Source organism: Amblyomma americanum, chromosome 5 (genome assembly GCF_052857255.1).
Source record: "Amblyomma americanum isolate KBUSLIRL-KWMA chromosome 5, ASM5285725v1, whole genome shotgun sequence".
Classification (NCBI taxonomy): domain Eukaryota; kingdom Metazoa; phylum Arthropoda; class Arachnida; order Ixodida; family Ixodidae; genus Amblyomma; species Amblyomma americanum.
The window spans coordinates 139,113,617-139,139,442 of record NC_135501.1 but is presented as its reverse complement, the minus strand read 5'-3'; the positions used below and the strand labels follow the sequence as shown (position 1 = coordinate 139,139,442).

At 47.2% G+C, this 25,826-nt stretch overlaps 1 protein-coding gene across 2 annotated transcripts in view; it reads right to left on the bottom strand.

Annotated features, from left to right (window-relative positions):
- Window positions 1–9,621: 9,621 nt before the first annotated feature.
- LOC144135084 (uncharacterized) overlaps window positions 9,622–25,826 on the bottom strand; it is a 124,982-nt gene continuing 108,777 nt past the window's right edge. For both annotated transcript variants that reach the window (XM_077667841.1, XM_077667843.1), the window contains exons 15-18: window positions 25,008–25,137; window positions 23,108–23,278; window positions 18,811–18,924; window positions 9,622–9,849 (exon numbers count right to left, since the gene is read on the bottom strand). In XM_077667841.1, the coding sequence (XP_077523967.1) occupies window positions 9,709–9,849; window positions 18,811–18,924; window positions 23,108–23,278; window positions 25,008–25,137 (556 nt within the window). In that variant the 3' untranslated portion in view covers window positions 9,622–9,708. The remainder of the gene's footprint in view (window positions 9,850–18,810; window positions 18,925–23,107; window positions 23,279–25,007; window positions 25,138–25,826) is intronic.

Below are 25,826 nucleotides of genomic sequence, written 5' to 3'. Positions count from 1 at the left end.
CCATGTGTCCCGTCATGGCAGTGCTGGCATGCAGGGTATATGCTGGCATGCTGGCATGCAGTGTACCATGAAACATTTTTTTTGGCAAAACTTTATTATGCGCTGCCCGTTCTCCACTGTACGAGGAAGTGCAGGTAATGCACAGAATATTTCCTCGAGTCTGTGTACTGCTTCTTTATTCTTCAATGCTGCCGCACGCTGCTTTATCGCTTTGCTTGCAAGATGCAACAAGATTTATCTACACTGATCTCTTCCAGGCGGAGCTGATTCTACGTTGTTCCAAAGTGTTGTGTTAACTTTGCACGCCGCATCTCGAATGTTAGCTAATAGCTTTAAACACAGCATGGCCGAGAGCGGCGGGAATTCCGTTCGACGACCACCAAGCAGGCTTGTTGTTACGTGACCGCCAACTCATTTAGGCGCAAGTCAGCCTAATAAATAATTTCGTTCGTAAACCATTTTCGATATCTTCCTGCATGCCGGACTGCCGTCACCATTATGCACATCTAGTGGAGGTACGGGGTTGCCGTCCATGTATCGGACACACCCTTCAAGTCGTGGCACCAGCCCTCTGCGCTTCGCACCGGAGCATGAGCCGCCAGTTGACCGAGCCAGCCGACGTCTCCAGAGAGAGCAGCCTGTGTTCGGAATCCTTCCGGACCGCATCCGACAAAAAAAGTCGATGCTACGAGCATTACAACTTCGCCTAAGATGCCGGCTCCAATCATACTGCAGCAGTCGTGGGTGCCGCCAACTTTCAGTACATCCCTAGGCGAAGACCCCGAAGAATGGCTAGACCAATTTGTGCACATGACATCATTCAACAATTGGGATGATGCAGCGAAAATTGGAGGCATATTTTTTCTTCCTAGCGGCTCAGCTCGTACACGGTATGAAAACCACTAGTCGTTCCTAACGACATGAGAGTTATTCAAGAAGCAACTTTTGAATGTATTCACCAGTATCGTGAGGAAAGAATGAACCGAACAACTCGAGTCCGGGATCCAGCTTCCGAACAATCCCGTCCGCGGATACGTCGAAGAGATGAAGTGCCTTTTTTGACGCGTCGACCACGAGATCCCAGATAAGTAAGCTCAATTATTTACGCGCGGCGTAAAAGAACAACGCTTTTCCAGCCTCGTCCGCCAGCCGCCAAAAACTGTCGAGGAATTTATGCAAGGAGCCTGCACGATCGAGAAGACCCTCGACATTCGGACTCGGCAGTACAACCGCCCAGCTTACGCCTCGTCAATTGGTCCAAACACGACGACCCCCACCTAGACACAACCCGCGAAATCATCCGCGAAGAGCTACGACGACTGCTGCCAACATCCCCACATGCTCAAGCAGCGAGCCTTATGAATGTGGTGCGAGAATTGCAACTGTCACTTTGCACTTCGACACTTCGGCACTTCGGCACTCGACACTTTGCACTTCGACACTGGCACTTCGAAAGTTACACAGCCCCAGGCCATGACCTACGCTGCCGCGGTTCGCAGCCAAAGGCGTCCTCCCACACAGCGCTATGAGCAGTATGCACTACCCCAAAAATCTCAATCACCCGCTCCCTCAAATCACTCCGCTTTTCTTTATTAAATGCAAGAAGTCTTGCGAACAAACAAGTCAACTTGAAGACTTTATTTTTCTTCATGATCCCCATATACTGGCAGTTACTGAAACATGGCTGTCATCCCAAATCACTGACTCTGAAATTGTGCCCCCTTCCCATAAGATAGTGAGGAGAGATCGCGATGGGCGAGGGGGTGGAGTGGCTGTGATAGTGAAAAAAGAAATTGAATGCGTCTTAGTCGATCAGATTACAGATCACGAAAGCATGTGGTGTAAAATCAGCTATCGCGACTTTTTCACTCTACTCGGCGTCGTTTATAGATCCCCCCGAAGCCCAGTATCCTTCATCGCAAAACTGACTGATCATCTTGAAGGCTTAATAAGACCTAATTAAAAATTTGTGCTAGCGGGTGATTTAAACTTGCCCGGTATAAACTGGAACTCTTTAAAAATAACAGAATCGCATGATGCCGAGAGTGCACGTCTTCTCCTTGATGCAGCTTTTGCTCATGACCTAACACAGCTGGTTACTGCTCCCACACGTGTGCCAGAAACAACTGCAACGACCCGTGATCTCATATTTCTTAAAAATTTTGCAGAAGATTGTAATGGGCCCATCACAGAAGGCATCGCTGATCATATGTCAGTCCATATAAATTTAAACGCACATGGGAGCAAAGTACTGCCTTCTCTGAAAACGTTTCGTGATATTTCAGTTGGAGATGACGAATCGCTTCTTGATACCTTGCACTTTAAATTTCCCAAGTTCGAACACGGAGGTGACGTCTCGCTCCTTTGGAAAAGGTTCAAGACTGTGGTCATGGAATGCATTAACAGATATATTCCTTTCCGGCGTAAGAAAACGAGGCATTACAACCCTTAGATCAGCCGTGATATCATCCACCTGAAACGGCACTCAAACGGAAACGGAAATCAAAGGGTTGTGAGGCTAACCTGCATGCTCTCAAAGAAGATCTGGTTTCCAAACTGCGAAATGCGTGCAAAAACTTCTATGAGAATACCTTGCTTGTTTTATGAAATATTTTTCTGGCAAATTTTGTGCTTTCTTTTTGGTAGTAAGCAGAGTGTCGATCAGCTACGTATTAATGGTAATATTAATTCATATTTTAAAGACATTGCTAATGAATTCAATATTACGTTTCAAAGACCATTCACTCAGATTTCTACCTCATCATATATCGCCCCAGTGTTAATGCATTTCCTCCCTGTCTTAAGATGCCGAAATTAGTTCTAAGGCGCGAGAGCATACATGCACGTTTATTAAATATAAAAACAAAAAAGTCAAATGGCGCCGAAAGCATTCCTAATGCTTTTCTTCATTGGTACTCTAAGATCATTTCCTACAACATTTACGTGATTTTTAATGCCTCACTTGATTAAAATTGCCTGCCTAGTGACTGGTTAGTCGCAATAGTAGTGCCAGTCTTTAAGTCCGGTGAAAAGATAAATGCTGAAAACTACCGGCCTATTTCACTTATATGCACGTGTTGCAAATTGCTTGAGCACATAATAGCTCATCATATATCTAACTATATTGAATCGGTCAACTTCTTTGTCGAATTTCAGCATGGGTTTCGTAAAAACGTGTCCACTTCAACGCAGCTATTATCCGTAATTCATCACTTTTCTCTGGTCATTGATAATCGCGACCAAATACATGCAATTTTCCTGGATTTATCTAAGGCATTTGATTTTGTGCCGCAGAACTTGCTTATTGAGAGGCTAAAAGAAATAGGGATGCTAGACATTCTTAACAGATATTTGCAAGCGTACCTACAGACAGTTTGTTGAATGTGATGGAGTTAGGTCTAAGTGTCTGCATGTTCTGTCCGGTGTACCGCAGGGATCTGTGCTGGGACCGCTTTTGTTCCTCATATATATTAATGATATTGCTCAAAATGGGGATGAAGGTGTCACTGTAAAATTGTTTGCCGATGATTGTGTCATTTATTCTGTCATCCAGAATTCTTCCTGTCAGCAACTACTAAATTTCAATTTATGTAAACTCGCCGGCAGGTGTGAACAAAGAGCGATGAAAATCAATTTTTCTAAAACTGCGTCAATGACAATTAAAACTAAGAAACAACCCCTACAATACGCTTACAAAAATGTAGATCAATGCATAGATGCAGTCACAGTCATTAAATAGCTAAGCCTGACAATTACTACCAATCTTAAATGCGATATGCATCTCAATGACATATGCACGAAATCATTCAGGAAATAATGCTACCTACGCAAGAAATTAAAAGGATCCCCATCGAACGTAAAGCTTGTAGCATATCGCACTATGATTCTACCACTCCTAGAGTACGCCTCAATTGTGTAGGATCAGTATCATGTAAAAAACATCGAGCAGGTGGAGCGCATCCAGCGTCATGGAGCCAGGTTCTTCTCATATGATTACCGGAAACGTTCTTCCGTTACTAATATGCTGAGGCAGCATAAGTTGGAGCCGCTCCAGATGCGCAGACAGATTGCCAGGTTCAAATTTTTGCACTTATTATATCATAACAAAACAGGATTGCCACATGATTCGTATTTACTTTGTGCACCGCAAGGATCATCAAGGCTGAACCACACAAAAGTGGTAAGGCCATACAATGCCAGGACTAAGCGGTTCCAAAAATCTTTTTTCCCATGCACAATCGATCAATAGAATCGCCTGCCTGCTTCGGTTGTTGACTGTGCTAACATAATTACTTTTGAGCGTTCTTTGCAAGCTTACCTTTTGTAACCCTCTCCTGCCTGGGCAGCACTGCTGCCTGCAGTATTTTGAAATAAATAAATAAATAAATAAATAAAGTTGCAAGATCACCCAACAGAAGCCGACGACAGAAGGACCCCCACCAGCGCCGCGCACTCTGCTTCTATTGTGGCGAAAACGGCATCATTCTTCCGCAGTGCTCTCACACAAAAAAATGGCCTTGCGTGGTATCCCTGTAAATGCACCATGACCCCGTCCTGGCCAAAGACCGTGGGATATCGACAAGTACCTGCGTCAAGAGGAGTACGTGTCATCTAGTCGTCTCTCCCGCTCACCATCACCGTCCGTGCCACGTTTTGCGTCGCCGGGCCGCAGCTACGCAGCGGCTCTGCGCGGAAGATCCCCTCAGCCACAGCAGGTGAAATAAAAGAAGGTGACCTTTGCAGACAAACTTGCTCACCAGCAAAACGACGAGATCCTACACCGACCAGCACGCATCAAGACAGCGCATCATATACGCCGACACCGCACACAAACACGAGCTCGACCATGAGGCGACCGAACTTCAAATGAACACCGCCACCCAGAAAAGCCCCGACGACACGTCCTACCCAAAATCCACACACCCGCCGAAAACATGACTGGACGCTGTGGAAGACCTGCAGCGCAAATGTCAGGACATCTTACTTAAAGGCGGCTATTGACGACCTGAAAGTTACCGCTGTATTCGACACAGGGGCCGATTGATCAGTGATGAATGAAATATTCGTTGCGCAGTTGAGGAAAGTCACGATTATTTGGGACGACCCACAAATTCACACCGCAGGAGGACCCATCAATACGTCGCCAGCAATAATGCACAGCGCGAATGACTGCCACGGGACATACCTGTCTTGCGATCTTCATAGTTTTACGGCCCTGTTCCCTTAGCGTAATATTGGCATTATTTTCTAAATATGCATCAGGATTCAAGTTCATCACTTTCGATGGACGAAGCCATCCATTCGATGACAACCATGAAGCAGCATTTTACCCCAAGTGTTGCTGATGAACATGTGAGCGTCCCGCCCTGATCAAGCGTCATGGTCATCGTAGGTGCCACGGATGCCAAGAACACGGAGGCTCTCATCGAAGGGAACACGGAGTTGCTTCTAGACCGAGGAATCGACATCGCACGGGGCATTGCACCTTTCCGCAATGGTCAAGCTCAAGTGCTGCATAAGAACTTCAGTGAAGAATACCGGCACGTTAACAAAAGAAAGACGATAGGTTACATCAACGAAATATCCGGAGTTCGCGACGTCTTTGCCTCATGTATGGAGATAATGAATATACACTTAAGGAAGATCACAAGCACATCTTTGACATAAACACAGCCATGCTCTTGAACAAACAAGACCAGATCCGCAATCAGCTTCGATGATACAGCGAGTGTATTTAGTCATCGCCGAACGCCCGACAACCACTGATTTCAAAGCATCGCATTGTAACTGACCAGCTCGCCTGAACTCTCCACAAGAGACCACACCCTGCTTCACCGCCAGAAAAACAAGCCATCCGGGACCAAGTGGACGAAGTACGTCGCGATGACGTCATTCAGCCATCGAAGAGTCACTGGGCGACATCGGTATTTCTAGTGAAGAAAGGCGATGCCCTTCGATTATGAATCTATTACCGTCGCTTAAACAACATGATGAAGGACGTCTACCCCCTACCCCGCATCTAAGACACAATTTTCCGGCTCTTTAACGCCAACCATTTCTCATCGAAGGTCCTCAAGAGCGGCTGCTGGCAATTTGAGGCAAATGAAAGAGATCGTGAGAAGTCTACATTCCTCACTCAGGATGACCTCTTCGAGTTAATGTGATGCCATTTGGTCTCCGTTCCGCACCAGTAACGTATCAGCGAGTAATCGATACGGTGCTTGCAGGCCGCAAGTGGCAACTTTGCCTAGTATAGTTAGATGACATCTTTGTCTTCGCTTAGAACCAGCACCTTGAAGACCATTTAAAAAAGCTTAGAACAGTACTATTGACAATCAGGTCGTCCAGCCTAAGCTTGCAATGAAAGCAGAGAGCTGCCACTTTTCCTATAAACAGCTGCTATTTCTAGGCCACAGCATTAGCAAATAGAAAGTATGCCCCGACCCACAGAAAACAGCTGCTATTGTTCTGTATCCAACGCCGGCTGATAAGAAAGCTGCGCGCTGATTACGCGGACTGTGCGTTTAATACCGACGGTTTGTCAAGATCTTTATGCCCATCATCGAGCCTCTGGCTCAACTAACCAAGGCATGCATGTCACTTAAGTCAGAAGCGCCGCTAGCAGAAGCCCTCAAGGTAGTTTACGGTCCCCACCAATCATTGTGCGCTTTGATGAAAACGTCTAGACTGAAATTCCTACCGACGCAGGCTGCGTGGGCCTAGGCGCCGTCCTCGTTCAGAAAACTGACAGATTGGAGGAAGTAATCGCATACGCTAGCCGTTCCCCGTAGAAGGCCTGGGCTAACTATTTGTCAACCGAGTATGAGTTCCTTGCCACCATCTGGGCTACGTCTAAAGTCCGCCCCTACCTCTACAGACAACCGTTTAAGGTGGTCAGCGGCCACCGCGCACTGTGCTGGCTTGCCAATTCGAAGGACCCCTGCGGCCGCCTCGCTGGATGCAGCATGCGCCTCCAGGAGTTTGCGTCACCGTCGCTTCTAGACGCAAGAACTCTGACGATGACTGCCTGTCACGAGCCCCTCTAGATGCACCGCCGCCGGACGACGATGAGGATGCCTTCCTGGGACCGCAGCAACGCTCAGACCCCAACGTAAAGCCCCGCCTCAACTCACTCGTTCGTTTTCGGTTGCTTTGTAACATATTAATTCCAGATCGCTCCTGTTTCGCCGCCGGCCGGTGAGCTGGCGCAACGTACTTCAAAGGCAAGTTTCCTTCATCCCCCGCCTCGTTCAATCGAGGACTGTCTTCGTTCTGTGTACAAAAGTATCTCCTCGTGAAGAATTTCGTAGCCAACAAAACAGCCTACATCCGTGTTGTACTTTCAATACTCCGCGAAGACGTTTTACAGGCTTCACATGATGTGCCGGCAGCTGGACATCTCAGGTTTTCTCGCACCCTGCGCCGCATTCAAGACAAGTATTACTGGCCCGGGCTCTCTGCTGATGTCGACCCTTGTCTGAAAACCTTCCGAGGTTTATAGCGACGAAACACACCTGCCAACCGAACAGCAGTATTTCTAGACCCCATTTAACCTCTCTCAAGGCCCTTTCAGCAGATCGGCATGGACTTGCGTGGCCCTTTTCCAAAGTCAACATCTGGAAATAAGTGGACCGTCATAGCGACCAACTACCTGACCCGCTACGCCGAGGCAAAAACGCTACCCAACGAAACAGCGTATGATGTCCCCAAGTTTTCGTTGAGTGCATTGAGCTGCGACGCGGTGCTCGGACATGCTCATCACGGACAGAGGAACAGTATTCACGGCATAACTGACGCAACACGTCCTGCGTTACAGAAAAGCAAGTCACCAGACGACAACTGCATATCATCTGCAGACCAGCGGACTGACGAAATGCCTAACAGAACCATCACCGATATGCTCGCCATGTACGTCGCTACCAAACACAAGACCTGCGACGCCATCCTGCATTAGGACTTCTTCCCCTACCACGCCGCAGCACAGAAGGCCACCCAGATGACGCATTTTAGGCAGGGAGGTTACTACCAGGCTATACGCCATACTGCCCATCGTTACCGAAGAAGATAACGTAGATGTCGCCGCGCCTACCTTCACCCCGCATAAGTAGCCCGAAGACGTGCCCGACTACTGATCAAAGACCAGCAGCGGACCGACGCCACACGCTACAACTTAACAAGACACAACGCAGAATACAAGCCAGGGGAGAGAGTCTGAGTTTGGATGCCCATTCGCCGCCTTGGATTCGGTGAAAAGCTTTTGCGCCTCTATTTCGGCCCGTACATGTTTCTTCCGCCAAGTGAACTCGTCTATTAAATTGTTCCTGGCGAAATGACTGCATCCCAGCGACGCCGCGTGCGACCTAAAGTTCTCCATGTCGTCCGTCTAAAGCCATATTATGCGCGCTAAAGGACGCAGTGTTCCCACACTCTACCGGCTTACCTGTTTCTAGCCGCCCTGCTAGTTTTAATGCATCGGATCGATGCTTATTTGAGGGGGGATAAATGTCGGCAGTCTTTGTAGTGCTATTTCATTCTTCAAAGCTGCCGGCACACTGCTTTTGGCTTTGTGAAGCAATACATGACCAGATTTATCTCGACTCATAGCTTTCATGCGGAGCAGATTCTACGTTATTCCAAAATGTTCTAGAAACTTAGCACGCTGTATCTCGAAAGTTGTCTGCAGCCTTTAAATTGACCACGGCCGAGAGCGGCCTTTAGAGGACTTCAAATGTCCTCCTATTGCGCCGCCTTGATGGCTCGAAGGCGAGGGAATCGTTCTTTTCCGCAGGTGTCCTTCTAGTAATCCATGTCCACGTTGTACACAGCCAGTCCATTTGAGTTCTTTGGCATAACGTTGAGCCCGGCCTCTTCGCTCCCTTCCTACACGCCGGACTGCCGCCACTACTGCGTGACAGTATTTCATTAAACACAAGGGCTGTAAACAAACTGCTGTTCATTGAAAATTTGACGATGAAGAGAACGCTATTTGCTCTTCACACTTTCTCAAGCACGCAAAAACAACTAAGCGTCGCCTGCACAATGCCCAGATGTTTTTCCTTAACCTGAAAGGTATCAGATTTATCGTTGCCTTCCCAAAGAAATATTACGCCTCTCCCCTTGTCTTTTTATCATATTGTTCGTTGCCGGAGATTTCTCCAGTGGATAATTTTTTGTGAATGAATTCTTTCCGCCTGAATTCAATCGGTCCTTTTCGGTTTCTTTGTAACATGTTAATTCCAGATTGCTTCTGTTTCGCAGGCAGCCGGTAAGCTAGCGCAAGAGCAGCTGCAATAGACCGAGGTCGCAGGTGTCAGCAACCGGGTTTAGTGAATAGGAGATACTTCTCCGTACCCACAAGTATTCGTTGTATTCCTAGACGATCACTTACCGTTTATTTTTTGGAGGTCAGCTAGTCGAGTCACATTCACGTTATCCCCATTCAATAAAATAGTCACCACGCATTTCAGGTCCTTCATTTCAATCTCCTGGATAGTAATGTTCTGCTCAAGCTCGTAAGACTTAACTGGCATCCGCCATTTATCCTACGTATTTCTCTTGCAATGCCGAGAAGAAATGCAGGCAAAACTGACACATGGAAATTGTCATAAAAACTAGGCTCTCTCTTGCTGATGGAGCTCTGAATTTTATTCAGCCTTTTCCAGGACTTCTTTTCCAGGACTCCTTTTCCAGGTCCTCCTTTAGCTGCGGTCAAGCCGCGAGCGCTGCCTTAATGGCTCGAAGCCGAGGGAATCTTCCTTTTCCGCAGGCGGCCTTGGAGTCGTCCATCTCCACGTTATACACAGCCAGTCCGGTGAAGTTCTTCGGCATAACGTTGAGCCTGCCCTTAGTCTGCGGACAGGTGCCGACAGAGGTCCAGATTAAAAGCCAGTACAACTACGGCAGCGTCATTTCATTCAAATATGAGGTACTTCTGTAAAAGTGACTATTTTTCAAATACGGTTTTTGATGTAAAGGGAAGCTTTTTGCAGCATAGTAATTCTATTGTTGGCGGACCTCAAAAACATGCAAACCATGTTAACTAGTCAATCAATAAATCAATCAATCAATCAATCAAGAAGTTTCATTGAATGGCATGAACTAAATTTATACACAGATATTTGGACCGATAGTCAATGAGGCTAGTCAGCGGTCCAATACAAAATTATATGTAGGTTAGCAGTCACAAACACATTGAAGAGAAACTGATTTTGTTGCCTTGCTTGGATACGCAGAAGATGTCTCTTGCATGTCAGTTTAAAAATTCCTAGCTTGCTTTATTTCAATTGGCAACGAGTGTCAAATGCTAGCTCCTGTAAATTCTATTCGTCTTTATCCTTATACATTATAACAGATTGGAGGATTAAAATTGCCATTACTGGCTTGTCTAGTGTTGCGGACGGGAATACTGAATCTACTAAGGGCTATTTGGTATTGAAAATATTATAAACTATAAGAGCTATTTTGTAGTCGCGTAGAGTAGAGGACGACATAATTTGCATTCCGTAAAAATTGTTAGAACTTTATGAAGTAGGTAATCCTATGGTTTTCAAGGCACGTTTTTGTAGCGCCAGCAATGGTGATAGATACGTTTTGTTTATGATACCCCGTGATCTGCTGCAAGAACTGAGATGACTTTGACATAATGAATAATACAGGGGTCCCTTTAAATGAATGATTAGATTGAATGATTAGATTTTTTATGGCAGAAAATTGGCTTGACCACACAGAGTCACACCTAGTGTATTTGACCCCCACAGAGTAAGAACGGCCGCCTTATTCCAAAATTTTCGACCCCTTTCCATGCAAACTGAGACTACTGCTGTCGACTACGGTGGCCTTCTCTTGGTATTCTGGGTGTCACTCGGAAGAGACTCCTGTTATATGTTCTACGCATTGTGTGCCGTGCGCAGTTAACTTTAAACGTTTATATAATTATTAGTTTTTGACGGAAACAGGGCGTAGTACAAAGGTTAATGTGAAATCTAAAGAAACACAATGAACCGCAATGCACAAAATCAAATTTTAAACGCGACAGCAGAAAAGAAGGCTAGAAATGATCCCTGTTGGTTTCCGCCGCCGTGTTAAACCATTAAGTGCGCAGATTTTGCTGTTCGGTCTTCACGCTTCTGCAAACCAAAGGGTATCATTTGTTGCCTTTTCTGCTTTTCTGTTCGGTGTTCACTCTCTCTACCCGCCGCGGTGGCTCAGTGGTTACTGCGCTCGGCTACCGATCCGGAGTACCCGTGTTCGAACCCGACCGCGGTTACTGCGTTTTTATGCAGGCAAAATGCTAAGGCGTCCGTGTGCTGTCCGATGTCAGTGCACGTCAAAGATCCCCAGATGGTCGAAATTATTCCAGAGCCCTCCACTACAGCCCCTCTTTCTTCTTTCACTCCCTCTTTTATTCCTTCCTTTACGGTGCGGTTCAGGTGTCTGCCGACATACGAGACAGATACTGCGCCATTTCCTTCCCCTCCCCCCAAGAAAAACAATTTCCAATTTCATGCTTCTACAATACCATTTGTTTGTTCAAGCATGTGCCCAGTATGTTCAGTATGTATTCAGTATATGTGTACAAGTATGTGTTTAGTCTGCAATGTGGAGAAAATTATGGAACTAGTAAGCAGTTACAAGACTCAAATGCGAAGTACGGAGGTGCATTTGCCACGCATTGTACAGCGCAGCGGACACTTTGCACTTTTCGCACTGCGTCAGATAGGCACTGAGAACACTCATTGTTTTCCCGTATACTTTACTCCTAACGAAAATCTCGCATGCTAACCTGTTGGACACGCATCAGGATCGAATTGGTGGTTTTCATATTTCACTACGGGGTATTGCCGCGAATATTTGTAGTGTTTGTTCGTTTTTCAAATCTGCCGCCACACCACCTTATCGCTTTCTTTGCGACGCAAGACGCGACTACATATATCTCGATTGATCGCAGCCATTCAGATCTGATTCTACGTTGTTCCGGAATGCGCTAGTAACTTTGCACGCTTTATCCCGAAAGTTCGCTATCAGCTTTAGATTGAGCACGGCCGACAGAGGCGGGCATTCTATTCGACGACCACCGAGCACGCTTGTCGCTTCGCCGCCGTCGAGTAATTCAGTGCATTTTGGGTGCAAGTCAGCCCAATAAACAGTTTTTTTAGAAGACCTTTTGTCCGTCTTCATCGCTCCTTCGACTGCCGTCATCACTACGTGACATCTGGTGGAGGTGCTGGGTAGCCTTTCATGTTCCGGACGCCCCCTTCAAGTCGTGAAGCCAGCCCTCAGCGCTTCGCCCCCGAGGACGAGCCAGCAGCTCAGCGAGCCAGCCGACGTCTCCAGAAAGAGGAGCCTGATTTCGGGACCCTGCCGGACCGCACCAGACAGCGCAAAGACGTTGCTACGAGCACCGCAACCTCGCCGAAGATGTCGACACCGATCATACTGCAGCAGCCGCGGGTGCCGCCAACTTTCAACGGATCCCTAGGCGAAGACCCTGAAGAAATGTTGGACCAATTTGAGCGCGTGCCGTCATTCAACAAGTTGGATGATGCGGCAAAAATTGGACGTGTTTTCTCATTGGATGGCTCCGCACGCACGTGGTACAAGAACTACGAATCGTCCCTTACGAGATGGGAGCTAGTCAAGAGAAAACTATTGAAAGTATTCACCAGTGTCGTGAGGAAAGAAAGAGCCGAACGACTCCTCGACTCCAGGATCCAGCTTCCGAAGGAGCCAGTTCGCGGTTACGTCCAGATGAAGAGCCCATTTTGCCGCGCCGACCCCGAGATGACCGGCGCGGCCTAAAAGAACAACTCCTTGGCAGCCTCGTCCACCAGTCCGCCAAAAACAGTCGAGGAAATCATGCAAGAAGCCTGCACGATTGAGAAGACCCTCGACGTCCGAGCTCGGCAGTACAATCGTCCTTCGTCTGCCTGTGCAATCCGTTTGGACACAATGGCCACCACCAGCGACAGCTTGCGGGAAGGTATCCGCGAAATCGTCCGAGAGGAGCTACGCCAATTACTGCCATTACTCTCCTATCATTATTACGGATCAACACGTCCAACATCTCCGTCAAAGCCCCAACCGTGTGTCACCGCGAGAACGACAAGCCATCCGGGACCAAGTCGAAGAGATGCTTCGCGACGACGTCATCCAGCCTTCAAACAGCCCATGGGCGGCACCGGTTGTTCTAGTGCGAAAGACGGTGCACTTTGATTCTGCGTGGATTACCGCCGCTTGAACAACATAACAAAGAAGGACGTCTACCCCCTCCCCCGCATCGATGACACACTGGACCGCCTCTGCAACGCCAAATATTTCTCATCGATGGATCTAAAGAGCGGCTACTCGCAAATTGAGGTCGACGAAAGAGATCGCAAGAAGACAACATTTATCACTCCGGATGGGCTGTTTGAGTTCAAGGTGATGCCATTTGGTCTCTGTTCCGCACCAGCGACGTTTCAGCGAGTAATGGATACAGTGCTGGCAGGCCTGAAGTGGCAAATTTGTCTGGTATATTTACATGACGTCGTTGTCTTCGCCTCGAACTTTGAAGAGCACCCTAAAAGACTTCGAACAGTACTAGACGCAATCAAGTCGTCAGGCCTAACCTTGAAAGTAGATAAATGCAACTTTGCCTGCGAAGAGCTGCTGTTTCTAGGCCACATTGTTAGCAAGGAAGGAGTACGCCCAGACCCGCAGAAAACAACTGCTAATGAACAGTTTCTACCGCCGGCCAATAAGAAAGCAATGCGCAAATTTCTCGGACTGTGCGTATACTACCGACGATTTGTGAAAAACTTTTCGCGCATCGCCGAGCCCCTGACCCAACTAACGAAGGCAGACGTGCCGTTTAAATGGGAAGCGCCGCAAGCAGAAGCCTTCAAGGAACTTCAGCGTCGTTTACAGTCCCCACCGATCGTTGCGCATTTTGATGAAAACGTCGATACTGAAGTTCATACCGACGCAAGCAGCGTGGGACTAGGCGCCGTCCTCGTTAAAAAAAGTGACAGGCTGGAGAAAGTCATCGCATACGCTAGCCGTTCCCTTTCCAAGGCCGAGGCTAACTATTCGACAACTGAGAAGGAATGCCTTGCCATCATCTGGGCTACGTCGAAATTCCGCCCTTACCTTTACGGACGACCGTTCAAGGTGGTCAGCGACCACCACGCGCTCTGCTGGCTTGCCAATTTGAAGGACCCCTCTGGCCGACTCGCTCGGTGGATTCTGCGTCTCCAGGAGTTTTACGTCACCGTCGTTTACAAGTCCGGACGCAAGCACTCTGACGCCGATTGCCTCTCACGAGCCCCTATAGATGCACCGCCGCCGGACGACGATGAGGACGCCTTCCTGGGACCCATCAGCCCCAGTTCTTTTGCTCAGCAGCAACGCTCGGACCCCGACCTAAAAGGCCTCATCGAGTACCTGGAAGGTAAGGTTTCTTCACCGCCCGCTTCATTCAAGCGAGGACTGTCTCCTTCTGTGTGCAGATTAGGTCCTTGTGAAGAACTTTACAGCGAGCAAAACAGCCTACCTCCTTGTTGTACGTACTTGTTTCCGCGAAGAAGTTCTACAGGCTTCACCCGACGAGCCGACAGCTGGACATCTCGGGTTTACTCGCACCCTCCGCCGCATTCAAGACAAGTATTACTGGTCCCGACTGTCTGCCGATGTCGCACACTATGTGAAAACCTGCCGAGATTGTCAGCGACGAAAAACTCCTCCCACACGACCAGCAGGATTTCTGAACCCCATTGAACCTCCCTCAAGGCCCTTTCAACAGATCTGCAGGGACTTGCTTCGCCCTTTTCCAACGTCAACATCTGGAAATAAGTGGATCATCATAGCGACCGACTACCTGACCCGCTACGCCGAGGCGAAAGCCCTACCGAACGGAACAGCTGCAGAAGTCGGCAAATTTTTCGTGGAGAGCATTCTTCTTCGACACGGCGCCCCCGATGTGCTCATCACGGACAGAGGAACAGCATTCACGGCGGAACTAACGCAAGCCATCCTGCGCTACAGCCAAACCAGCCACCGGAGGACAACTGCATACCATCCGCAGACGAACGGACTGACGGAGCGCCTGAACAAAACCATCGCCGATATACTCGCCATATATGTCGATGCCGATCACAAAACCTGGGATGACATCCTGCCTTCCGTCGTCTTCGCCTACAACACCGCAGTGCAGGAGACCACCCATATGACGCCTTTAGACTCGTCCAAGGCAGGGAGGCCACGACCACGCTAGACGCCATGCTGCCCAACGTTACAGAAGAAGGGAACGTGTCGACGTTGCCGCCTAACTTCAACGTGCAGAAGAAGCTCGAAGGCTTGCCCGATTACGGTTCAAAGATCAGCAGCGGTCCGACGCCAGACGCTACAACCTACGAAGACGCAACGCGGAATACAAGCCAGAAGACCAAGTCTGGGTGTGGAAGCCCATTCGCCGCCGTGCTATTTCGGCCCGTACAAGGTTCTTCGTCGGCTAGGTGAACTGGATTAGTCATCCCTGACACAATGACTGCATCCCAGCGACGCCGCGTAGGACCAGAAGTTGTCCATGTAGTCCGTCTGAAGCCGTATTATGTGCGCTAAAGGCCGCTGCATTTCCATGCTCTATTTTCGCAAGATCCGTTTTTTTTCTCTTATTAGTCGCATTATTTGTTTTAATGCATCGGGTCGATGCTTCTTTGATCGGGGAGTAATGCCGCGAATATTTGCAGTGTTTTGTTCGTTTTTCAAATATTACGCCACACCACTTTTTCGCTTTCTTTACGACGCAAGGCGCGACTAGATTTATCTCGATTGATGGCAGCCAGGCAGAGCTGATTCTACGTTGTTCCGGAATGTTCTAGTAATTTTCCACGCTGTATCTCGAAATTTCGCTATCAGCTTTAAATTGAGCACGGCCGACAGTGGCGGGCATTCTATTCGACGGCCGCCGAGCACGCTTGTCGCTTCGCTGCCGCCGAGTGATTCAGTCCATTTTGGGTGCAAGTCAGCCCAATAAACAGTTTTCTTTTTAGAAGACCTTTTGTCCGTCTTCATCGCTGCTTCGGCTGCCGTCATCACTACGTGAAAATACCATTTGGTTGTTCAAGCATGTGCCCAGTATGTTCAGTATGCTTTCAGTATGTATGTACAAGTATGTGTTTAGTCCGCAATGCGGGGAAAATTATGGTACTAGTAAGCAGTTACAGGACTCAAATGCGAAGTACGGAGGTGCATTTGCCACGCATTGTACAGCGCAGCGGCACACTTTGCACTTTTCGCACTGCGTCAGATAGGTACTGAGAACACTGATTGTTTTCCCGTATACTTTACTCCAAACGAAAATCCCGCATGCTAACCGTTTGGACACGCATCAGGATCGAATTGGTGGTTTTCATATTTCTCTACGGGTTATTGCAGTACGTTGACAGTTTAGCCAGCACGTAGCACCCGGCCATCTTTCTTTATTATTCGGATAGGCCGATCTCGCCCCCCCATTTCTCCCCACAGGGAGCCGATAAGCTGACGACTCGATGTAGAACGCAGTGTGCAAGCGCACTACAAAACAGCAATGGTTGGGTTTAATGCAGTTAATCCTGGTAGGACAAAGCACTTGAGGCAACCGCAGTCAAGATTTTATAATCAGCCGATATCGTTATTTATAGCGGTGAGGAAATGGGGGTGCCGATTCCACGCGTTGACGGAGCAGCTGCGAAAGGTCCGCGTGAAAGGTCGAAGGTTGAGGCTTCACACATACCTCGGGCTTTGCTAGTGAAGTGGCGCTCTCGCTCTAAAAACGAAGACTCTGGCGAGAAGAAACCACGCGTTGTCCTGTCTGTTTCTTCTCGTGTGTGTCGTTTTCTTGCACCGTTACACAACGCACTCGACATCGAATCGCACAGCGCCACCACCTCCTTACTAAATCCGGTTGTAGTTTTCGAACTCCGTAAGTACAAATAAAATGCACCCTAAATGCACTCGCCAGACACTGAAGATGCACACAAATAATTTAAAATTCTCCCACATCGATTTCACCTTTCTATTCTATTTTCCGCGTTTCCGTATTCATATGTTAAGCTACTCTGTATTTATGTTCTGGCTCTAAACAGCAGCCTGGATTAGAATTCTAAATATCTTTCAGTGCTAATTCACACACTCCTGTAAAAAATCCTCTGGGGTTGGCAGTGTGTCGAAAATAAATGAATAAAATAAAGATGGCGGTAAAGCAGGCCTCAGGGCGACAATCAAATCTATGACCAAGGACAGCACATTTCTATTTGCAGGAACCTTTCTTGGTAAATCTTCCAATTCAAACTAACAAAACCGTTGGTAAGGGCGCCTTAACGATTTCACTGCTGCAAATTATATAAATTTACTTCGTTTATTTCCTACGAAGCAAACTTCTCAAAAACAAAGCGCGCCAGTAGAACACCGACAGACGAAAATATCTGCTGTATCCTAGAAGACCTCTTAGTTTCATGTAATTCGAGCCGAGAAGCATGATTGAAATTTTTTTTCGTCCTGTCGCCCCTTTGGCTCTGTTTTGGGCAGTGTGTTAGTTGCAGTACTACGAGTCCTATGCTGTGCTTAGAAGTGTTTTAGCGGGAGTTGAATGTAGAAGATTCGCTTTAAGTCTTCCCGCTGCAGGTCTAAAATTTGCGTTCATTCATGCCTTTCTGAAAGCTCGCCTGGAGTAGCAGAGTGGTGCGACTTCGACCATACTGACTATATAAGAGCACTGGGTCTATAGGTAACGAAGAAAGAGCCTTCTATGAACCTAAAGCTGATTCATTAGCTCCCACCCCTCCAACTGTGCTATTAAATACATCGTGCAAATATTTCGCTGCCCCGTCTCAGGATGGTGGACTCCATAGTGTATATATTGAAAATCGTCTCTCTAAGGGCCGATAAAAGATGTCCACGTTCAGCCGGACTGCTGGGGATGAGAACGATTATTACTGACATAGATATATCGTAGCCCTTAAGAGCCTCAGATGCCGACAATAGCCCACTATGCAGGTTTTGACCAGAATCATCTGGATCATACTGAATGCGTCTTGCAAATCTAGAGGCAAGCTCTTTTCCCAGCTTATAATGTTCAAGACGACGCCTTGTATGGTTTAGGTTTTTGGGGGCATAAGGTCCCCAAAGCGACTCCGGCTATGCGGGACGCCGTAATGAAGGGCTCCGGAAATTTCGGCCATCTGGGGTTCTTTAACATATGCTGACATTCATAATTCGACCGCCGCGGCCGGGATCGAACCCACGTCTTTCTAGAGCCGCAACCACTGAGCCACCACGGTGGCTGACGCCTTATATTATTTGCTTGAGAGGTTAAGGATGCCTCGTCTGATGGCTTGTGCACTGAAGAAATTGAGGCAGCGTGCTATCAGGAGAAGCAGTCTCTAGGGCATTATAAAATCATTTATGCACATAGGCGCCATGTCTGTCAGCGATTTGAGCATTACGCTGCAAACCAAGTGTGGACCACTCTCAATATTGCGGCTAAGGATAGAGCTATCGACTTCGTTCGAGGATCATGTGTCCTAGCGAATATTGTCCTCGACTCTGCGATGGCCTATAATCTGTCGATTTGTCTGACACGGTCATTAGTGTCACGTCTTAACGTTGCCTCAATCCTAAAAAGGCGCGGGGTTCCAGTGAGGACCACGGTACATTACCGCCACATAAAACGTGCTCACGTGCACAGGGCTTGTGAAACGCATCTATCAAAGATAGCTACCCTGTTGTCCATACGATTAAACCGAGATGCTCGCGGCTCTTCTGAAATCCCGAAGCAGGTCACACGTGGCATACCTTGGCTTTAAACGTGCTGGGCGAGTCAAAAAGGGCGAGGAACTTCTTCTGCTGATCGGCGACGTACATTGTCCCGTGGTCAGAGCTGTCCTTTTCTGCCTTCATCTTGCATACCTTAAAATGAAGTAACAAGAACAATACAGACATCTCGGGTGACAATTCCCCGAAAGTAATTAGAGTTTTCTTCGATGTTGACTTTGATGCTTTTTACCTTTACACTGAGTCAGAATTTCACACACGAGACCTCCCAAGCAGCACAGGTAACTGGCCCAATATTGGAAATGTACTGGCAAAGGCCGGTACTACAAATGAATTGAGGGAAACAACCATTTGCAATACACGGCCGATTACCAATTATGCTTGGGGAGAATTTGTATGGAAGGTTAAAGTGGACGAATATGGTCAGGTGGGTGGGTGGTGCTTATGATGGGTAGAGATATTCGAGTGTGGAGGAGAGAGCTGGGTGGCAGCCCCCTCGCTAAGAACGTGGGGAAAAAAGTTAGAGGTGGGTATTAATTGCTTCAGGCCAGCAGGTGGCTTTCTCAGTGCGTCCTTAATTCGGTTTCGCAGTTGATTTTTCTTTCGCAGCTGCGTGGCCTTTAGTGGGTGGAGGTCTTGTGAATGGTGAATGGGTGAGGACTTGGTGGTGGATGACGTTTATGGAGGGTGGAGACTTCATTCGCCTATGTTAAACAAACTCTATTTTTGCTTTGGTAATGTTTGTACTGCTTACACAGTAATGTCCACCACTAATCAATCAATCTGTGGATGGGAGCTCTCTGGAATCTTCATTCACCTCTTTCTCAAACACAGTTTTGGCAACAGCCATGATTCAGCAACGTTACGTACATTGTGGCGCCAAAGCCCTGCCCATCGACCTTAGTCGCTCCTACTTTAGGCGGGCCCAGAGGTCCATATACGAAGGAATAACGTTTTTCTTATCCACCTAGAATAACTCTCTGGCCGTAAAACGGAGGTCATGGGTTCGGATCCCACCAGAGGCATGGTTGTTTTTTCTGCTGCTTTATACGAACATTTTTAAGCGACAGATTAGTCGCACTATTTTTCTCCCATTGATCAGCGCTAGAAACTAAAAAAAATAAAAGCATTCCTCTGTGCACCTGGTTTCGGTGACTGCTGGCTTCGTTCATATATATATATATATATATATATATATATATATACCTTGTCTGCTAATAGCTTAACAATGGTCTCGGCCCTGGCAGTCTTCATGTTATAGGTGGCAAAAGAGGGCTCTCGCACTGTTTTCACCTCGCCGTTGGATTACGTTCCACGTAACACTCACGGTATTACAGGACGTGCTACGACCGCCGCTATGGACGAGGGTGGCGCTGGTGAACACTCTCAAGGTTCGCTAACACGCAAAGCATGAATACCCACGAAAGCAGCAGATTGGACAGCCGTAGCCCAGTTGGTAGAACACCGGACGTGATATTCAGAGGTCGCGGTTTCGGATCCCACCAGCGACATGCTTGTTTTTCCGCTGTTTATATGTCATTTTCGTTAAGCGATAGACTAATCGAAGTATTATTATCGCACTGATAAGCACAACACATTAAAAAAATTACACGTTCCGCTAAGCACCTTGGTTTCGGTGACGGTTGGCTCCCTTCAGAGGTTTGTCAAAACGAGCACCTCATTTCCTTTACCTTGTCTGCTTATGTATTATATATGTATATATATATATATATATATATATATATATATATATATATATATGTATATATATATGTATATATATATATATATATATATATATATATATATATATATATATATATATATATATATATATATATATATATATATATATATATATATATATATATATATATTGTTACCGAGAAACGGTTAGCGTACCCAGGGCTGATTCACTTGCGTCACTTATACGCACAAGACGTTGTTGGGATGCGAAAAGCAGCAGGCAGCACGAGAGGTGAAGGCGAAAAAGCATCTAGCCCCGACATGGCTCAAGGCTTGCCAACTGCCAGGAAATGCAGTTTAGCCGCGGTGCGGCTCCACTAGAGGAGTTAGTAGTGTGGCATTGCTCCCCCTCTCTGAAGGACACCGACTCGGTGTGGTAGCAATGTGAGGCAGGAACACAACGGTAGTCGCACGTCTCTAGTGTGTGGTGTAGGCACGCGCGAGGGGCTTGCGGGCGTGATACGGCTTCATCCGGGCGACGTGGACAACTTCTGAGGTCGGCCGCCTAGAAGGAGAACTTCGTACGATACTTGACTGAGCTGGCGGAGCACCTCGTAGGGGCCAAAGTATCTGCGTAGAAGCTTCTCAGAGCGTCCCCGCATGAGGATTGGGCTCCACACCTAGATTTGTTCGCCGGGAAGGTAACGCACATTTCGGTGGCAGAGGTTGTAGCGCCGAGTGTCGTGAACTTCCTGGTGCCGGATGCGCTGTCGAGTGAGTTGGCGGGCGGCCTCAGCGTAATGAACAAATTGGGCAGCACCCATAACAGAGGAGGTAGCGCTAGCTGGCAGCAGCACTGCATCCAGCATGGTTGTGGCATCGCGACCATGTACTAAACGAAATGGAGTGAAGCGTGTCGTTTCCAGGACCGCAGTATTATAGACAAAGGTGACGTAAAAGAGTACGGCGTCCCAGTTCCGGTGGTCCGCGTCGGCCTACATAGAAATCGAAGAGTTCTACACAAATCCCTACAGTAGCCGATGTAATCAGATCTTTAAAGAGAGAGACCGTAGCGCACAGTAATGCGTCATTCCGCCACTAACAAAAGTAAAGACAGCCTTAGGAGCAATGAAAAGGGGAAAATAAGCTGGAGAGGATCAGATAACAGCAGATCTATTGAAGGGTGGGAAGGAGATCGTGCTAGAAAAACTAGCCACCCTGTTTACGCAATACCCAATGACCTCGTCTTTACCAGAAGCTTGGAAGAATGCAAACATTATCTTAATTCATAAGAAAGGAGACGCCGAAGACTTGACAAATTACAGGCGGATCAGCTTACTATTGTTCCCTACAAGGTATTTACTTAGGTAACCGTTAATATAGACAGGGCAACCTTAGACTTTAATCAACCAAAAGATCAGGCTGGCTTTCGTAAAGTATATTCAACAATAGATCATGTTCACACTATCAACCATGTGATAAAGAAATCGCAGAATATAACGAACGTCTATTTATAGCCTTCATAGATTACGAGAAAGCATTCGACTCAGTGAAAACCTCAGCAGTCATACAGGCATTACGTAGTCAGGGTGTTGAAGAGCCTAATGTCAAAATACTAGAAGATATATATATATATATATATATATATATATATATATATATATATATATATATATATATATATATATATATAGCAACTGCACAGCTACTATAGTCCTCCATAAAGTCAGCAATAAGGAAGGGCGTGAGGCAAGGAGACACGATCTCGCCAATGCTATTCACCGCCTGTTGACAGGTGGTATTCCGAGGCCTAAATTGGGAACAGTTGGGAATAATAGTTAATGGAGAATACCTAAATAATCTGCGATTTGCTGATGACATTGCCTTCCTGAGTCACTCAGGAGATGAACTGTAAATCACGATCAATGAGTTAGACAGGCAGAGCAGAACCGTAGGTCTAAAAATTAACATGCAGAAAACCAAAGTAATGTTCAACAGTCTAGCAAGAGAACAGCAGTTCACAATTGGCGCCAGGGCGTGGAAGTGGTAAAGGAATATGTCTACTTAGGGCAGGTATTGACCGCTGATCCGGATCATGAGAGGGAAATAACTCGAAGGATAAGAATGGGGTGGAGCGCATATGGCAGGTTCTCTGACATCATGAATGGCAGTTTACTGATTTCCCTCAAGAGAAAAGTGAACAACAGCTGTATCTTACCGGTACTCACCTACGGGGCAGAAACGTGGAGGCTAACGAAAAGAGTTCTGCTTACGTTAAGGACAACGCAGCGAGGCATGGAAAGAAAAATTATAGGTTTAACGTTAAGAGACCGGAAGCGGGCAGAGTGGGTGAGGCAACAAACTAGGGTTATTGACATCCTAGTCGAAATCAAGAGGAATAAATGGGCTTGGGAAAGGCATATAATGCGAAGGCAAGATAACCGCTGGTCCTTAAGGGGACCACATTGATTCCAAGTGAAAGTAAGTTTAGCAGGCAAAAGGTGGATGCAGCTGAAAAAGGACAGGGTTAATTGGAGAGACATGGGAGAGGCCTTTTCCCTGTAGTGGGCTTAATAAGGATGATGATGATGATGATACCTACGAATTCAATATCCTACAAAGGCTGACTCACCGCCGCGTAGTCCATGTTAAGGCTGGCCTCGGAAGTCTCGCGGACCGACACTTTGCTCCATGACGCCTTCATGCGGTACGTCCTTGCGTACATGGCGAAAGACAGCATCGCGTATCGTCCGTGTCTCGCAACGTCCAGGAGCAGTTTCTTCACCTCTTCCTTGATACTGGCCTGGATAGTGAGAATTTGGGCGAGAAAATTGGGGCGCGCAGAGCTAAGTGAAAGTGACGACATTCATTGTAAGACTATAAGTTATCAGCATGTCCAACGTTGTCGGACCAAAATTTTGAAAATTGGAAAATTGTAAGAAACTGTCTGGCACATATTGAGGCAGTGGTTAAGTCCGCCATAAAAAAAAACAATGGGGAAAGCTTTTGACCTCAGCAAGAACGCTATTAGAAAAAATCCAGCTCTGCCGTCGGTTGATCTGCGGATATATTCATTGTTATAGTGACATCTTACATTATACAGTAAAATTGCGTTCATCTGCGGTTTCTTCCTTAAACATGTTTTTGTCCACGATTGTTTTGTATGGACTAGCAACGCCCCACAGGCGTCAAGTGCGGCAAAGACCTTTATTTGGAATTACAGCTTCCATGCTCAATGAGTTCATTACCTTACTGCCTGTCGCATAACACCTAGTTCAGCTGTCAGAATTCTATCATAAAAATTGTCACCGACAAGCCGTTCCAGACAGCAAGGAGTTCGAGAGAAGACCCTACTAGCTACTCGCATGCCCAAGGCTTGCCAGGTGCTGGGTAATATAGGTATGGCGCGTGTGTGCGCCACTAGCGAAGTTTGTATTGTAGCAGTATATTGTCCATTAGTGCATCCCGGCTTTAAAGAAGCAACGTGATATTGGTCTTCAAAAATAGATTGAGACGGGAGGAAAAGATTGGCACCGGCCATGAAGACTTGTCTACCATATAAGCACCTAACCTGCGGTCGGCAGTAATAAAATAAATAAGAGAGAAGAGAAAGACTCAAAGCAAAATAGAAAAGGAGAGAAAGAGAAAAGGACGGGGGAGATCACTCGGACGCCAAAACGCACCCGTCGACGGATAATAGACTTTGTAACTTTTTCACTCCTACCGAGAGGCACCTGATTGCAAGTAGGAACTTGGAGCCCACCGTTAGTACTAGCGATATCAGTTTTTAGCGTTTCGAAAACGCCATTACTGTCGGCTCTATTTCGCGACAAAATTTCTGTTTTGTCTAGTTACATGCACTGGAGGAGCTGCGTTGCCCGCATGCTTTCTGAGAGCACATTTTGGCACGATATAGCCAAATTTGCTTGAGCCACAGTGGCGAGGGTAATCTCGTTTTCGAAATACTAAAAACTGGTATGGCTTTTCCTAACGGTCCGCTGCATACCCCTATTTGCAATCAGGTGCCTCTCGATAAAAGTTAGAAGGTAACAATTAGGACTTAGTTGAGCACTTAAGCAGTTGACATCATTCGTCTGTTTTCTGGCGTCCGCCAACGCTGGCAATATCGCGCCGAAAAAAGGTTCTCTCTCCCTCCAAAACCCCCGATCAGCTTCTCTGAAACACCTGGTATATCAGAAAGGTAGCGATCAAGTCACAAAGTCACGTGACAGGTAGGTGATAAACAGTGCGGAAATTTTTTTCCTCACGAGCTTCTGGAGCAAGAAAGTTACCGCACCTTTTCGATCTTAAAAACCGCTTCATCTGCAGACCCGCTGGCGCATGACAGCGGGTTCTGTTCAGCGCCTACGCTTTAGAGAAGCGAAGTACTGCAATGTTCGGTGAAGTGATGAGCAGCCTGTTGTAAGCGGGAGATGCCAAGAACTGCGGAACACCGTGACACTAGACGGGCGCACATGTTGGCGGCGAACACAGCTATGTGAAAACGTGCCCACGCAATCGTGATCACTCACGAGGGAGAGCGCGTTGTGATCCGTCAGGTCCACGCCGTCCGGATTGGGCGCCACGGGCCAGTGGTCTCCGCCGTTGTCGACGTTCTCGGTATGCAGCTTGACGACGATCATCGTGAGGCCCGGGAAGTCACTGGCCGTAAAAGGAAGACAGTTACGCTCCTCAACGCAGAAAGCCACCTGATGCGGGGCTATATTTAAATTATGCATATCTGCATGGCGAACGGAATACTGCATTGAACCTCAGGTGGCCACAGTGACTTTCCAGCTTCACTCAAGGCAGAAATAAGCACCAAAAGCATACGAGATGCAATTTGGGGAAAAGAAAAAATATCTCCTTGTTGTTCGAAAATTGAACATTGGTTGAAAATAGTTTTTCAAGGACGAGAACGGCGCAGTGGAGTGGAATGTGCAGTGTTCAATATCATGAAGTGACCATGATATGGGTCGTGATAGGAACTGTCTGGGATCTCTGTGGCCGCCCGAATCACGCCGTAATGGAAGGGATAAAGGAGGGAGTAAGACAAGAAATAAAGAGGTGCCGTAGTGAAGGGCTCCGGAATAATTTCGACCACATTGGGATTTTTAGCTTGCACTGATGTCGCACAATACACGGGCGCCTTTTGTGTACCTTTACTTCCCTAGCTATTAAACTGACACTCATTCCAATGGATGAAGCACGCTTGTCCTCTTATGCTTCCCCCGCTGTTCAGTTAATTATTCCTGCCTAGGCCGAAAATCCTTTTTCGCAAACCCTCACCCCGCACAGTTTCATCCCTGACTCCACGACAAGAGATCTCGGTCCAACGCAAACGCCGGCGT